The sequence below is a fragment of the Gymnogyps californianus genome, chromosome 21, assembly GCF_018139145.2.
Source record: "Gymnogyps californianus isolate 813 chromosome 21, ASM1813914v2, whole genome shotgun sequence".
Taxonomy (NCBI): Eukaryota; Metazoa; Chordata; class Aves; order Accipitriformes; family Cathartidae; genus Gymnogyps; species Gymnogyps californianus.
Window position 1 is genome coordinate 8118811 of NC_059491.1, and position 16872 is coordinate 8135682.

The 16872-nt window shown below is 52.0% G+C and overlaps 1 protein-coding gene across 2 annotated transcripts in view; it reads left to right on the top strand.

Annotated features, from left to right (window-relative positions):
• FBXO42 (F-box protein 42) overlaps positions 1 to 16373 on the top strand; it is a 49415-nt gene extending 33042 nt beyond the window's left edge. For both annotated transcript variants that reach the window (XM_050909616.1, XM_050909615.1), the window contains exons 5-10: positions 10824 to 10977; positions 12040 to 12150; positions 12429 to 12525; positions 13582 to 13638; positions 14122 to 14238; positions 14389 to 16373. In XM_050909616.1, the coding sequence (XP_050765573.1) occupies positions 10824 to 10977; positions 12040 to 12150; positions 12429 to 12525; positions 13582 to 13638; positions 14122 to 14238; positions 14389 to 15486 (1634 nt within the window). In that variant the 3' untranslated portion in view covers positions 15487 to 16373. The remainder of the gene's footprint in view (positions 1 to 10823; positions 10978 to 12039; positions 12151 to 12428; positions 12526 to 13581; positions 13639 to 14121; positions 14239 to 14388) is intronic.
• The last annotated feature ends 499 nt before the right edge of the window (positions 16374 to 16872 follow it).

The following is a 16872-nucleotide window of genomic DNA, read 5'->3' on the forward strand; positions in this document are numbered from 1 at the left end:
TTGCCCCTCGGGATGGACACCCTGCCACGACAGATCCAGCAGCGTTGCATGAATTACGCCAGGGACGCAGAGGTAGAAAACGCGCACAAATTGGGCATGCGATCTGCTGTTTGCAAGGATCTATCCTGTAAATGCCTTCGCCAAACCAGGCAGGAAAAGCCAAAAGACTCCTCTCTTCTTCCCGGGGGTCTGTACGGCTCTTGGAGTCTCGCTGCCTGGGAATCTGCTCCCTACCAAAAAAAAAAAAAAGCACCTGCTTGGAGAGACCAGTTGTTTAAATACTTTAGAAGTAAAGCCTTTTAAACTCTTTAGCCGCTCAGCGTGATGGGAAATGGATGCGGACTTACAGCTACCGGGGTGAAAAATATACCTGTGCCTCCTATTCTCGAGCAGCGCATCTGAAAACCATCTCGCTGCGTGGCTTTCTCCATTCCTCCCTCCCCCTGCTCATGCCTGGCTGCAGCCTGCCCCTTGCCCCAACTGGCGCTGAGTAAGTTATCCTTATTGATGCGCCTGAGCCGGATTCCCGTAGCGTTTCCAATTGCTCCCAATGTCCGCAGAGGTCATAAAGTCACTCCGTAACTTCGTTCCTCTCTTACAGCTTGAGGTTAGGGGGCAGAATCTGTTTGGCAATTAAAGTAAGGAGGGATTGGTCCTCACCTTGTCTGCAGGGACACCGGGATGCTGCTGCCGTTGCCTCTCCGGCATCGGCGTGCACGGCATCGCAGGAATGCGGTGCCGGAGGCGGGCGGGAATCGCTTTGAAGAAGCCAACCTGCCCGCACATGGAGGTGGGAACGGGCCCAGGACTCGGGGCCGGCGGCAGCAGAGCTGGCTTGCATCTAATGAGCTGTCACGATGGTGCTGAGACTTGGTAAAGGTGGTTTTACATCAGCAGGCCAAAGCAACTGGCAGTTTCTCTCTCCCATTCCCTGCTCTCCGTGCGTCACGATAGTTGGAAGTTCAGCAAATTTTTGTCTGCAGATGAAACACGGGGGGAGAAACGGTCCCTGCTGTGGGAAATTCACTCCTCGGAGTGATGGCTCGCCTGCTGTCGTCAGCAGGTCAGCGAGGCACGTCTCTCTGACCGTGGCGCTTCCGCAGGGAAAGATGCTTTACCCCTTGGATGCCCTCCTGTCCTGCCTTGGACAGTTCAGCCTGACGTGGTAGGAATATGTGGTGGTGGGGAAACGGAGGGGAAAATGCAACAGAGGAGGCTGGGAGAGAAGTGGCTCGAAGGGAGATGGATGCTTTAAGCGATGATCTGGTTTTTGTCTTGCCTCAGCACAGGTCCAGGGACTTGGGGTTCCCTTTAAGGCAAGGGAAGAGCCAAGCATCTGTACGTTGGTGCAGGAATGGAGTCAGGCAGGAGGAGATCCCATGCATCCGCTCATCCTTGAGCCCATGGGTTTGTTTTAGTCCGTAGGATGCTGGATCTCCTTCATTGAGATCTCTGACATGGAGAGCCTGGGGCTCTGTGTAGGCTGCAAAAAAAAAAAAAAAAAGCCCTGAAAGAGGGGAGCTGGTTTTTCTTTCCCTGTTGCACTCCACGGCTCGCTGGCTGCCACCCCTTCTTGCTCGTGTTTGAAAGGAGACACCCAGCTGGTCAGAAGAGCTGCCAGGAGTTTTTCAGGAGCGCTTGCTGAAATGGGAGCTGGCGCCCTTGCTGCGGTAAAACCAGCAAGCCTGTGCATCTAATAGAGCAAGAGACTTGATAAGGAATGGTTTTGGTGATACTCTTGTCTCCTGGCTGGTGAGAGGTAGAGGGATTTATTCAGGATTTTAAATCCGCCTGTACGGCGTTTGTCTCTCTAGCAGCTTTCTTGTGTCTCTCTGCATGGAGCAGCCCTTCTTAAGATGCTATCGGTGTGGATCGAGCAGAAGGGCATGAAAAATAGCTTGTTGCTTTAACCTTGTCGGATTTAGATTCTCAGAGAGAAGCTCCCTGGGCACAGATCCCTCCAGAGATTAACGGAGGAATTTTTCCCACTATCGCTTTTATCAGCCTCCGGGACGGATGCGGAGAATTTTTAGCCTGGTCCCCGTTTGCGACGCACAAAGGTAGCCTCGAGCGGGGACGGGGCGGCTGGCTGTCGAGGGCTGGCTGATGCACGCCGCTTTTCAGCGTCGCAGGTAGTACATGCTCATTTTAAACATGACCCCCAGGCCATCTGAAAATACTGCTGACGAGCATGCTGTACCAAAATTGGGGAAAACTATTTGCAGCCCTCTTCGTAAATAAGAAGTCCATGATCTGCAAAAATAGGTCGCTGGGGTTGGGAGTCCTTATATAGACAAATGAGTAGTTGTGTCTCGTTGATGGTGCTGAGCAGCCGGTAGCTCCCAATGAGTTTGGAAACTTCTGAAGGTCTCACACATCTGAGATTTGGGTACCTGCTGTTGAAATGATGAGTAGAAATCTCTCTCTCTCAGCGCTCCTTCCTCCACCTCGGAAAGCCAGCGCTTGGAAAACGCTTTGCTTTTTAATGGTCTCAAAGTGCAGGCCTGTAATATTTCAAACCAGTATTTCCCTAAGCAGAAGTTAGGGTTGATTTTGCAAGAGCTTTTTTTTTCCTGTAGGGATTTTTTTTTTCCTTTCAGGGGTCTGACTTTTTCCTGACGCTTGATTTCACAGCCCTGCGGAGAATTTAATTTCTTGCAGATATCTGCTTGTCTGAGTTGGGCCGGCTGGAGCCAAGGTATTTGCAAACTGTCGGGAGGCTGTGAAAGCAGCCAAGGCATCTGTGAAACCTTCTATTTTATTTCCTTTTCGGGAAAGAAAGCTTAAAAATATGCAAACGGGCTCCCCAGCCACACATACTGGTTGTTTACATTGGTGGTGTCTCAGATTTAATTAATGCATTGCACCAGAGAGGAAGCTGATAGCCTGGACCGGCTCCTGCCTGAGGCTGGTGCTGTCATCCTGGACGCTGCCCTCGGTGAGAGGCGCAGGAGGTACCGAGGTGTGATGGAGGTTTCTCTGACCACGAGCTGCCCGGTCATTTTATCTCAAGTTATTCCTTTCTTCTCTTGGGTCTGTTGCAAAGCTTTCTCTCCTCGGCAGGTACATTCACCTTCAGGGGCAGCTCTGTTTTGGGGTCAGTGAAAGAAAAACCGTGCTTTATCTCATGGCTAGATAAGTCTTGTCAGCTGGGAAAGAGCTTTGAGGAGCCTTCGGAAAGGTCCTGCTCGGAGGCTTCGGGCAGGCTGTGCTGACATCTATCGGCAAGAGCTCCTTCCAAGGTATCCCAGCCAGCGGGCACGCATCCCGACTCGAGGTTTTCCTTCTTTAAGTTGATGCTTGGATGCCTGTTGTGCCTTTTGCATTAAGGACCCTGTCCACCAAGATTACGTATGTAATACTCGAGACTGAATACGCAATATTCACTTTACAGTATATACCCTAGCCAGCATGATGTGCTTTCAAAGACTCTTTAAAATGCTCGCAGCCTGATTTTTTATATCTTTCACAAAAGCATCTGCTGTAAAATCTCCTTAAATCTGGTAGGCATGCGGAATGACGAAGCACTAGCTCATGCTTGTCTGCAGTCCAAAAGGTGAATATTTATTCCTGACATGAAATATTTAGCGAGTTTGGCATTAAGCGCTGAATTTACCGGAACGAGGGAGAAAAGCGCGCTCCTTGTGTGAAGAAAGCGTAGTGCAGGAACTGATGGCTTGCAAATGAAAATAAGGGGGGAGACAGCGAATGAGGGAAGGGCTGGTTAAAAGGAAGATGCAAAGAGCCGGACTGAATTATCCCGTCGTGTGTTGTACTGGGGCTTTCAGTAGGTAGATGTCGGGTTGCCCGTAAGCAGCTGCATTTTCTTTGCAGCAAATTTTGAGACGAGCATAGCCCCGCTCTTCCCGACGCTGAACTTTTTGCACTTACTCAAGTAGACTTTTCTGACTGTGCCCACAGGATGCTCTTTAAAGGATGGTTGAGGCTTTTTAGCCTCGTGGTAGCTATAACCTCACCAAATTACACAGCAGCCATTTCCTGAAACACCAGTAATTTGGGGGTTCTCCAATGTCTGCGATGCCTCTGCCGCCTCCCTCGTGCTGTGGCAAACGAAACGGGAGCGTGACTTGAGCGAAAAGTGTGGAGCTCAGCAGAGCCGGGGCACGCTCCTCTGCTAACCCACACATACCTCGGTCCCTTCCCTACAATTAGCCGGTTATTACGGCCTTGTGTAGTCTGATACAGCAATTTCCATCTCGCCGTTTGCCTCCTGGAGGGAAGACGAGTCGCGGGAGCTGATCAACCCTTTCTCTCCAAGCGTTGAGCTCTTTAATTAGCATCAGAGCTGTTTTGTGTAGGATGTCAGACTGTTACTCAAATCACTTGAAAGTCTGCAGAGTACGGTATCGCTTAAGGGGGGGGGAGAAAAAAAACAAGTATTAAAGCAGAAAGAGGTGGATCGCTGGCTGGCGTTTTGATTCCGCCCAGCCCGAGGGAAAAGCAGCTTTTGCAACAGCGGCACCCTTTACCGCAGGGCCAGATTTGCATTTCCCAAAACCAGGTGAGATGATTGCGAAGGGGAATAAGGGGTGACCTCACCGTAAGGACTACTCGGCACCTTGGAGTGATGCTGCTGGTGAGAAACGCTCGGGATGGACCCTAATAAAACCTCTCCTGCAGCATGGAGGTGCATGAATTGCAGCCGTCCTCGTTTGCAGCTATTAAGAGATAAGGGGGCAAAGCCCCGGGGCGTTCTGGCACTCTTATCTCATAGCTGTTTGCTCAGCGTGCTTCGTAAGGACATTTTTGCCGAGCGTTAGCACAGAGTGACTCAGTAATCCTGTTGCACAGGGTTCAGAGGGCACTGCCTCTCCTTTTCAACAGCTTTATTGGGCTCGGAGTTGTGGCATGTAAGAATTTCCCGGGTTAAAAAAAAAAAAAAAAAAAATGACTGTGACATTGCAAAAGCTTGAAGGTGACTGATCCTCCCCGGCGGGGATTTCTGCCTCCACCTTGTAAAGATTGCAAAAAAACAGACCTTTGGTTCGACGCCGTGGGTTTGACTGGGCTTGTACCATGAGCCTGTGTCATTGTAGGGTGGAAATTCAACACTGGGAGCATGGTGGAAACTTTTTCTGTGTGTAAGGATCAGGGGAGCGGCTGTGGTTTGGTTACAAACCCCCCCCAACTTGCAAAAAACACCTCTGCAATGGTGCATAGATATTTTTTTTTCCTCGCCTCTACCTGAGAGGTATTTTGCAGGCAGCAGATATATGTGCCTCCAAAGGTTTTTGTCTCCCTGTTGGGGACACAAATCGGATCTTGTTCAATTTTTCTTTAAACTCTTGGGAAGCTGAATTCCTGTCTACTTCTGAGCAAGGATTTTTTTTTTTTTTTTTGAAGCTAAATTTGAGGGAACACTAAATCACATGTGGCTTTGGTAAGGGAAAATGATACTTTCCTGGCTCTTAAAAGCTTTAAGGTTTAGGCAGGCCCAGTCAAAGCTGGTCTTGAAAACGTTCATAATCCCAGTGCCCCATTTTGAACGTCCTGGGGATAAAAACAGGTGAATGTCAGATGCTGGATCCAAGGCAGCTGACCAGCGAGTCCTAAATGTTGGGGTTTGACTTCGGGAAAGAGCCGGTGTGCAACGTGCCATGGAGATGTCAGCTCCTCTCATAGGAGCTCTCCTTTGGTGTCTCCCAAATCCGTTGCTAATGCTGGGATTGCCGGGATGCTCGTCCTCTGCAGGTCACGCCGTATTCCGGCCTCTGGACCGCTGCTCCCCAGCTTGTCGTCTTCCCCTTGTGAAACCTCGCAAACTGCTGGCGGGGGAAAAGCGTTCAGGGAAATCTGCAGACTGCTGCGGAAAAATCCCGGCTGGCCTGGGAAGCAGAGGGATTATTATTTCTTCCTTCTCTGGTTTCCCTTCCCATCGAAGGGGAAAAATTTGGGGATTTCATGCCGTCATGCAAGTTTGGGATGGATCTTCGCGTGATGGAATGTAGTCAAGGTAATCCCTCGGCTGGGGTAGGTGATGGTGCTGGGGTGGATGAGGTTTCCAGGGTAGGACCCTGTGATTTGGTGTCTTTTAAGTCTCTGCCAGCCTAAAAGCCGGGCTTATAAATCCAGACAGAGCATCAGGCCCCGGCTGCTGCTGGTCTGTCGGAGGCAGCGCAGCAGGTTTCACCCTGCCAAGCCGTCGGAGAGAGCACGAGCTCTCCATTTTGCATGCTGCTCCCCCGAGAAGTACACGGTTTAAAACAGCAACAGGACAGCCGGTTTCTCCTGCAAGGAACGGTCTGAGACAGGGCTTTTGTAAGTCGGAGGCAGAGTGCAGTAAGCCCAAGCCGTCCTTGTAGCCTCATTTCTGCTGTGACATCGACAGCTGGGTCAATTTTTTTCCCTTCTTAGAAGGAATTTGCTTTTTACCACTTCTTTTTGACTCTCCCTAAGCAACACAAGCCCCTCGGGGTGAAATCCCACAAAACTTTCGGTTCTTCTGCAGAAGGGTCGTACTGAAACGCTCTGACTTTGCAGAGGTACGAACCATTTGGCAAACACCGGCACCGGTCACCAGCAAACACTGCTTTTCGTACCTGGCTGTGCAGGTTCAGCATCTCCCTCTGGCTTCGTCTTTGGGATTATAGCGTGCTCCGCTGATAAGGTACCCACCAAATTAAGCGCATCCTTGTGATGGGACATAATTTGTTGAACAAACGTAATTCGTTTGCAGGGAGAGGCCGGCTTTGGCAGGCAGCTGCCATGTTTCCAGCGTGGCTTGAGCCGCGGCGGAGCCGGACCATCACCTTGCCCCCTTTTTTTTTTGCCGGCGCAGGTAGCGGCTGTTAGCCCCAAGCCCTTCCCCAGGACAGCTTCCTATGCCTTTGGTGTGCAGATTGCGGGCAGCTTTTGAACCTGGGAGCTTGGCTTCCTTTGAGCGTTGAAATCCACTGGCTGCTGGACGAGCTCACTTTAATTTCTCAGCTTTGAAATTGGAAACGTGGCTGTGGGCCTGTTTCTGTTTATCCTGGCGTTTCGCGTAAATCGAATCGCTGGCGATGACGGTGTTCAGATCACTGGAGTCATAGGGAGAATAGCATCGTCTCTTGCTGGAGCTAAGGCGGCTTGAGAAATCCATCGGATCCGGCAATAGTGGCCCCGGCCATTATTAGTAGCTCTAGTCTCATCTATCTCCAGAAATCTGTCCTAATAAAATTCCTCAAAATTTATCCCCTTGATACAACCCCAGAACTCTTTCCGTATCTTAACCTTCCCCCCAAGACGGTGCAAACCCTTGGCTCCGCTCCAGCAATATTACAATTACTCTTTTACAATGTTTTCCCCGAACGATATCGATCGGAACCGATCCTTTCATCTGGGTAATCCCATCAAATCAGGCGCTGCGTGATTTCCTCACACCGCCACCACCCCCCCCCCCCTTCATTTTTATTTCAGGTTCCACTTGATAATCGTTTCTGGAGTCGCTCGGGGCTGCGCCTGCTGTAGGTAAAAGGCTGGTCTGGAAATTCGTGTTACACGTGCCCTTACAGCCAGGTTTTTCTTTTGTGATCGCTGAGCTCTGCGCGTGCTGCTCCGGTTGCACTAGAGGGCTGAATAAATGGGCTTTAAAAAATGCTTATAAGGACAGATCCTAAATAGATAGCATCCAGAGCTCGTGTCAGAAGCGATCAGAGGCTGGCATTTCTCTTCCAAACATCTGTGGAAGCCGGAGATCTTTTGTTTGTTTGTTTTTTGAAAAGTATCTATCTGCTTTGCGAGCCAGGAAAATCCATCAACTGGAAAAAAATAGCTCGGACCGGCTTTTCGCTACTCATCCCGACTGAATAAACAGCGTCAGCTGTAAAGAGATGTTGCCTTCTGTGTTGAGGAGTAGTTAATTGTCCTACAGCCTCTGCGTGCTTGAATTTTTATCCCCAAGAAAAGATAATCTGATATCGGGCTGGATGGTGTTATCAGGGCATGGAGCTTAGAAACCCAGCCGGGAAGAGTCCTCTCTGCGCTCTGACGAAGGGAGCAGTTGAAACCAGTGCGATTAGCTAACGATGTTCTTCTGCAGGCACTTCAGTCGGTGGCAAGGAACAGAAGCCGTTTCATTTGCAAGCGTAATCCCCGAGAGGAAGAAGCCCTCCCACGTCAAGTATGTTCCTGCGAGTCTTTGAAACGCCGCTCTCGGCACATCCTCTAAAGAGCTCGGACTTTGAGCAGGTCGTTACGGGGCCCCACGTAATCGAGCCGGGGCCCTTTGATGTCCCTGCTGCCGTCCCTGCGCTCCTCCGCATACTTGAGACCTGAAGTCACAAAGGCTGCCGGTCGCCTTCCCCCTTTCGCCTGTGCAGGGCGAAGCATCCTTCTCCTCTGCCTCCCTCGAGATGCTCCTGCCCTTCCCGGGGACGGTGGCGGCAGCACCCGGCAGCTCTCCCCTGCTTTAGAGCGAAGCGGTATTAATTCTCCAAGTTTCAGCCGCTCTTTGTCCGTGTGTTTCTACTCAAACACAAGATCGCTGAAGCCCTCTCCGGTACGACAAGCTTGTGGTGCATCTCTTTTGCAGAGAGCATCCGTAGATATCCCGGCTGTCTGGTTGGAAGAGGCTTTGAGAGACCAACTCTTCTTTGACTTGTAAAATTCAGATTTTTTTTTTTTTTCCCCTGCATTGCAGAATGAAACTCTGCTCATTTACACCTGTACAATGTCCAATAACAGGCAAAGCTTCCTGAAAAACCGGGGCTAGCCTCTGCCCTGGGCTGTTTACGTGTTGTTGACTCATTTGGGAACTGTCTCGGTGTCTGAGGCTGGGGTTGACCTTCAGGTTACAGCGGTAGGAGGGTGGCTTTTCTCACTCTGCACCATCCCAGACCTTTCTGAGCAAAGTACCGATCTTTTTCTCCGTCCTGGTATGACTCTAGGTAACCCTTTTTGTTTAAAAATAACCCAATTTAAACCCAGCACCTTTCACCCCATGCTGCCTTGTGGCATCCTCGATGGAGAAACGCAGCCGGCCGATTCTCTACCAGTCAGGTAGCAATGTTTCTAGCAGTCTAGTTTGTGATGCCAAGCTTGGGAGAGCAACTTTACGCTCTGCCGGGGAAATATTTAGGCTGGAAACCTGCTGGTGTGGATTAATGAATTGCACACAGCCACGGAACGAGCCAGGAAAACTGGAATTTGGGAACAAAGCGTAACCAAATGCGACCCTCTTCTGGCGCTCTCGTCTTTAAGGAGACCTCAGGTGTAGCTCTGGCCATGCTATATATGTGCCCCAACGCAAGAATTGTTTCCTGCACAACTTTATTCCCTTTTTCCCCCCATAGCCGTATATCTGAGAGCAGCAGCAAAATGTGCTTTGTCCCTGGAGAAAGACTCGGGGACCCTGCGGCCATCTCCTCTGCGTCTGGCCGGGGGTTGCTTTTTGGCTGGGCTCTTACCACCCACCACCTGGAACCCATCGCAATCGAATTGCTTTTCTCAGCTGCAGCGTCTTAAAATAGCTGCTCTGGTTTCTTTTAAAAATAGTCTCTGTTCTGCATGTCATTACCTGCTAAAAATGTTTCTCAAAAGTCCTATTAGGACATCGGAGAGGAGAGGTCGGTTTGGTGTATCAGCCTTTTTGGAGAGGGTGACGGTGCTTCTGCGACCACGTGCGCAGCCTTGCCCTTGAGCTACCCCCGGTCCCCGCAGCTGGGCACGCGCATCCGTGTTTTTCGGGTGATGTGTTTATGATTATTTTGAAAGTGTGACCGCAGAGGTGGAGGAATCTGCCTGGTGCTGGTGACAGCCGTGGGAAGGAGGATGCTCAGACGCGTCAGCCCTGGTTGGAGAGGCTTTAGCTTTTCCTGGGAAGCAATTCGGCCTCTAACACATCAGCAAGGCGGTGACGCAGCACCTCTGGCTGCTGCAGCAGGCAGGGTTTGTATTTTTGCAGCGGACCGTGGCCGATTTCCTGACATAAATTCAAAGGGATCCGATCCTGTGATAGCTGCCCTCGCAAAGGGACTCTTGGCATTGAAGTTGCTCTTGCTCCGAGCTGGTTAAGGAGCGATGCGGTGGCCAGGGCACAGACAGCAGGCAGCGAAGTTGTAACGGAGCAGCGGTAGGTTGAGAGGCGAGCTCAGCGCTTTGCTGTGCTGCAGGAAAACCTTCGGCATGCACGGCGTTTTCTGAGCACGGCACATCGCGACGCAACTGAGCCCAAGAGGTCATGTCGTCTTGCTTCTGCACGCACCGGTCCCGCTCAGGAAGTCCCTGGCCCCTGCGGAGCCTTTTGAACCTCAAACAAGCCAAGCAAAAAGTCTCTTAATAATTTTTAGAGGAACACTTCATTCTGCGGACTCGAGGAGTGACTGTCAATTCACACAGCAAAGCGTTTAGGGTTTAATCGGGCCGCTGGGCAAAAAAAAAATGGGGTTCGGCGCGCGCTGCCGCTCGTGAGTACCGGAGCGGTCTGCCACGAGCGACTCCGGATGTGTTAGAATTGGTATTCGTTCTCCCTCCTTCCTTAGGGAGAAGTTACTAGGTATTTGGAGGTAATTATTGCTTTTATTCAGTGCTAAAGCAATAATTTCAAGGGATACGTTCGAAAACTAGCAATTTCCTGCCAGTGAGTGACAGATGTTTTGCCATACATGAGATGCGCTTTCAGGCTTCTACTAATTACCATGACACAAATTGGCAGTAGTTTTCTTCCCAGGCTCCCAACTCTAATTTTGCCTTCTTTTCTGCTTTTTCTTCCCCCCCCCAAGGTGGAGTCTCCGTGTTGCATCAGTTTTACTGAAGTGTGACAGAGTTCGGCACTTGCGTTCGAGCGTGGTTTCCTAACCTTCCCCTTCTCTATCCCTGCCCAGGTTCATACCCCTCGCCCAAGGCTGGGGCCACGCTGGTGGTCTACAAGGACTTGCTTGTGCTTTTCGGTGGGTGGACGCGGCCCAGCCCTTACCCTCTGCACCAGCCAGAGAGGTTCTTCGATGAAATCCATACGTACTCGCCCTCCAAAAACTGGTAAGAGCACATCTGGATTCGAAGCCCAGGCTTTGATCCTGTAAAACTGTGTCTGTAATGCAGCTGGAGGAATGCCGGAGGGTGTCTCTCCCAGCCCGCCTGGGAAGCTATGCATGGGCCTGGTTTCCTAGGTATGTCTAATTCTGGTGTGTCTGCGATGCTCTTACTGAAACAAAATTTAAAAAAAAACAAAACAAAACACAAACCCAAAAACACAGGAGCGCACCGGAGATGTGGGCACGCTGCTGTCTGGCACCTCTTGGGCGGTGGTTGCTTCCGTACGGCTCTCGACTCTATACCTAAAATATGCCAGGCTCCTCGAGTGTTCCCGTCCAGCCAGGTGGGAAACCTGGATGTGAACGTTTTAAACGCGTAATTGATTTGGCTGCAAGACAGCGAGGTCTTTGAGGAAAGCAGGAGAGAAAGCCTCAGCTCCTGGAGGTCTTACTTTTAGCGATGGTCCAAAACTCAAAGCTCCTGTGGCCCTCCAAGGGAGACGTGATAAAACCAGGGATCTGCACCATTTTAGAAATCTCTGCCTTTACAGCTCCTAGACTAAAAGCATCCAGCAGTGACCGCGGAGACGGCAGGAATTTTCCTTTTCCCTTTAAACACCGTTCGGCTGGTTTTAGACCAGGCTTTCTCGCTGATGCTTGTGTGTGAGAAAGGAGCGAATGCCGTATCAAAGAGGCGATGGTTCCCGCTCCTCTTTCATTGAGAACTTTTCATCATCAAAAGTGTCAATTATCCAATGCACTTTTGGGCAGTGTCATTAGAACGCTGTAATTAAACTGCGTTGGAAATAATTCAGGGCGAACTTAATTGAAAGGGGCGATATTTCCAACTTGGCCGTGTGACTTTGCCGTGCTTTAAAAATGTTTCGCGCATTAGTATTTCTAATTAGTTTCGTTATTATTTGGATTTTTGGAGGTTTTCCCTGAGGTTTTCCTCTGAAACGTGTTCTTGAGGACTTTGCCGGCCCCTGGGATTTTTCATTTTGCCATTCATCCGGCGCTTTCCTTTCCGACCCGAGGGTGAATGTCTTCCTCCCTCTTTCCCTAGGTGGAACTGCATCGTGACCACCCACGGCCCCCCTCCCATGGCAGGACACTCCTCCTGTGTCATCGAAGACAAAATGATCGTCTTTGGGGGTTCGCTAGGATCTCGACAAATGTAAGTCTGGGGTGAGGGTGTCTGACAAGTGCTCCTGCAAGCGAGGAGCGTGTTGTGGTGGTCCCGGGGTAGCTCATAGCGTTTCGGAAGGAAATCTCCGCAGGGTTTTGGGGTCTGCCTGCTGCCTTAGCACACCCTTTCGCCTCTCACGGCGAATCCCCTCGAGGCTCCAACCTGCGAAAAACCCAATTCTGCCATAAAACTCTGCCCTGAACCCGTGTTTCAAATGCCCAGAGGGCCTGGTTGTATCGTCAACGCTTATTGTCTCATCCTTGCAGGAGCAATGACGTCTGGGTGCTGGATCTCGAGCAGTGGGCTTGGTCCAAGCCCAACATCTCTGGACCCAGCCCTCACCCGCGAGGTGGCCAGTCTCAGGTGAGCTCTCCTTCGCCAGCTCAGCACCAACACACGCTGCCAAAGATAAACCAGACAGAGCTTCATTTCCAGCTTCCAGGCAGCTCTCAGCAGGTTGCCTGAAAGCTAGCGCCTGATTTCCAAGTTATCTTTGCAGCCTTTGCCCGACGGGCCCTTGTTTTCCCTAGCCATCTGTTCCGTGAGGGTGCACTTTTAATCTCCCTGACGCTTAGGCAGGTACCGTGCCGTGTCTTGCACATGACTCAGAACTCTAATGAGCATTTCTAAAAAAACAAATTGCTGTTTTAACCCAGCCATCATCCCCCGTGGCATTTAAGATCAATGAAGTGTTATCACAAGTTGGTTTGGCTTGGGGCCCTTTTGATTGCTCCGCTCTCCTGATTCTCGGTTTAAGCGACTCTGGATTGTACCCGCTCACAGCACGGGTCTGGCAGCGCCTGTTTTATTGCCTGCCCGGAGCAGGGAGCTCGTGGGAGTCAGCCGGCTTGATGCAGGTGTCTCCGTCGCAGCTGCCTTCCCTTCGTGGTCCCCAGGAAGATGGTCAATGGTTCCCAGCGTGCGGTTCATCTCAGCCTAGCAGGGCACCCAGAAGAGATCGGATGGGTCGTGCTTGAACGTGCTTTTCTCTCCATCCACTGGAAAAAGGAGACTAAGGGACTAGCTCACCCGCCACCAGCATCTAATATTGCTGCAAGCACGTGCCCTCCCAGACAATCCTTCCACCTTCTCCCTTCTTTGAAGAGGGGTGTCGAGTCCCTTGCTGTTTGGCTCAGCTTCAGGAAGCGTAATTGCTCTCCTCCGTAAGAGGAACTGGTTTGCGAGCCGTTTGGGACAAGGCAGTGGGGTGAACCCTGCATCCCGCTTTGCCTCGGGCCCAGCAAAACCGGCTCCCCATCCCAGCTCCACTCCTCATCCCGGGGCAGACAAAATTCGGCAGCGTCTACGCAGCTGAGAAGCCGTAATCTGGCTCCGTCTGCGCTTGGAGGCCTTGCTGAAAGCGCCGGGGACGGCTTCACATCCTTCCCGGTCTGAAACGCTGTTCTTTATCCCCTCCAGATCGTTATAGACAACGAAACCATTTTAATCCTCGGTGGCTGCGGTGGTCCCAATGCAGTAAGTGTTCTGGGGGGGAGCGTGGGCATGAACTGCACGCAGCTCGCTGTAGCTGTAAGCCCTGGGTGCTGGATTGGGGAGGGGGGGGGGGACTCTGCACGTTACCCGGGTGGCATTTTATTCTGCAAATCTGGGCACCCATGTGGTAGGTTTTCTGGAGAAGCTGTCTAGCTATTGCTAGAGCTGCTTTAATTAAGAAGAAAGCACCCCGGGCACTATCTGAGCAGCTCGCCGAGCTTAATTGAGCCTCGGAAGAATTAGCCCTGATTTTATACTGGGATAGAAGATGGAGATGAAGGGATTTGTCCATGGCCATAGTAGGGTGTAGTCACTCCTGAGCGGTCAGATCCTGATCTGAGTCACCGTTCCTCTGTCTGCAGCAGCAAAGCACCACTCCTACCTCTGCTGGGATGATCTCGGCAGCAAACCGGGCTCCTAAATCTCAAACCGGGCTCCTAAATCTGTTCACGCTTTTCTTCACAGCTGTTTAAAGACGCCTGGTTACTGCACATGCACGCGAACCCCTGGACGTGGCAGCCGCTCAAGGTGGAGAACGAAGACCACGGAGCCCCGGAGCTGTGGTGCCATCCTGCCTGCAGGGTACGGACGCGGTGGGGTCTCTGCTCTCTCCTATACATCTGTTGATCTTTATTGCCTGCCCAGAACGCTCCGTACCCCTGGTTTTTTTTCCCCAATACGGCACAAAGGGTCGTCCTGCCGTTTGTAACCTCTCCTCTCCTCCTCTTCCAGGTGGGACAGTGCGTCGTGGTCTTTAGCCAAGCTCCCAGCGGCAGAGCCCCGCTGAGTCCCAGCTTGAACTCTCGCCCCTCTCCCATCAGCGCCACGCCGCCCGCCCTGGTCCCCGAAACACGGGAATATCGCTCTCAATCTCCCGTCCGGAACACTGACGAGGCACCCTGCGTCAACGGCCGCTGGGGCACCTTGCGACCTAGAGCGCAGAGGCAAACCCCTTCGGGATCCCGGGAAGGCAGCCTCTCCCCGGCTAGAGGGGACAGTTCTCCTGTACTCAACGGTGGGACTTTGTCACCCGGAGCCACGGTGGCCGGTGGTGCCTCCTTGGACAGCCCCGTGCAGGTCGTATCGCCCAGCACGCCTTCCGCGGCTGAAGGATACGACCTAAAAGTGGGGCTCGCCCTGGCGCCGCGACGGGGATCGCTGCCGGAGCAGAAAGACCTGCGTTTGGGATCCGTCGACCTGAGCTGGGAACAGAAACCGGCTTCCGTCATCTGCCAGATGGACGGTGTGGAGGGCAGGACAGTCGGCGCGAGCGTGAGGAACCCCCCGGAGCAGACCAACGGCATCCACACGCCGCCCCACGTCGCCAGCTCCCTCCCGGGGGCCGTCTCTCCCGGCGCGCTCCGGAGGAGCTTGGAGGCCGTCAAAGCCCTCTCTTCCAAAGGTTCCTCGGCTTCTGCGGCATTGAGCCCTCCCCTGGCTTCTTCCCCGGGATCTCCGGGTGCCGAGACGGGCTCGGCGGCGCGTCCGGGCTCTACCCAAGGCGACGGCCATTCCTTACCTCCCATCGCTCGCCGCCTGGGCCACCACCCTCCCCAATCCCTCAACGTAGGGAAGCCTTTATACCAGAGCATGAACTGCAAACCCATGCAGATGTACGTGCTGGACATTAAAGACACCAAGGAAAAAGGACGAGTCAAATGGAAAGTGTTCAACAGCAGTTCCGTGGTGGGGCCGCCCGAAACCAGTTTACACACGGTGGTGCAAGGCAGAGGGGAGTTAATCATATTCGGTGGCCTCATGGACAAGAAACAAAACGTGAAATACTATCCCAAAACGAATGCCTTGTACTTTGTGCGAGCAAAAAGATAATGCGGCCCGAGCCCTTCGCCGCCGCCGCCACCTTCTCCCCTCCCTCCCCACGGCTCTTCCCTCTCCTTTCCAAGCCCTTCCTCTGTCACGCAGGCGTTCAAACTGTGAATTAGGGAGCAAGAAACCAATAAAGTCCAAGCAAAACCTCCAGCGCTGCCCCGCCGGTTCCCAGTAAGACCCCAGTTAAGCGAATCGTGTTTACAGGCGGGGAAGGACCCGCGCCACTGCGATCCAAGCCAAGGATTTGGGGTGAGCAGGTAGGGAAACCTGCCATCCAGTATCCTCTTGAGGTTGGTTTTTATTTTCCAAGGGTTTTGAGAGGCTTCGTATCTCTCCGAAACTCCTTGCGGGATGCGAGTAAAAGTGGTTTTACGCGAACAAACCAAATACCGGCAGGCAGGAGGCTGTTGGCTTGCGCGCACTGATTATTTCCATGCTTGACTCCGTAAGGAAAACAACAGCAATACCCCACCAGGAATCTTCCAGCGCTGCAAACCTTTGCTCGACACAAACACGATGCCTTTTTTTTTTTTTTCTTTTTGGCCTCTCACCCCCTTTGGCCTGCCGCTCTCGTTCCTGCCCTCCATCCAGGACCATAAGAAGGAAGAAAGGACAGGTTTTTTTGCATCAAAATGCCAAAAAATATTAAGAATTAGCCGGGCGTTAGCATCCTCCCCTCCTTGCCCTGTGCTGGATCGAGCTGGGTCAGGCTTCGGGATCAGCCCTTGATCCTTCCTCGATCGGCAAAAAACCACACAGTTTACTCTAAAAATCCCATTATTCTCCCAACGCCGAGAAATTTGGCTGCCAATTCCCGTCTAGACTTGGAAGTTTTGTTTCACTCAACAGCCCAAACCCATTCAAGGCCGAACCAGCACCTTGTAGCCTGGGACCAGGATGGGGGGGGGGGGGGTTCCGGTCAAAAGGATGAATATTGGTAAATTTGAGGGCACGAGCAGCCCCGATAGCAGGAACTACACCTCATCTTTGCACGTGCCTCCTTCCGCAAAGATTAAAACAAATGAAAATCCAAAGGGATTGAACCTGTGCGTCCTTCTGGGACAACCTTCCCCTTCCCTTTCCCCTCGAGATGATGGAGGGGGTGGGAAAAATGGGTGGATTCTGCCAGGTTTTGGTCCACAACCTCCAGCACCCGAAAAGTAGGAAACCCTCCCCGAACCGGCAGCGCCATGACGTGGCCCCTTTTTCCCCTCATTTTTCTTTCTTTTTTTTTTTTTTTTCCCTTCCCTTCCTCCATTCCCCACTGAGCTTTTTGCCGGTCGGAGCCTTAAATCGTATCCCAGCCGCGTGGGGACGGGGAGGGTTTTGCTTCGTCTGCGGCGTTTCCACCTCTGTAAATAAATCCCTCGTTAAATCCAGCTTCTC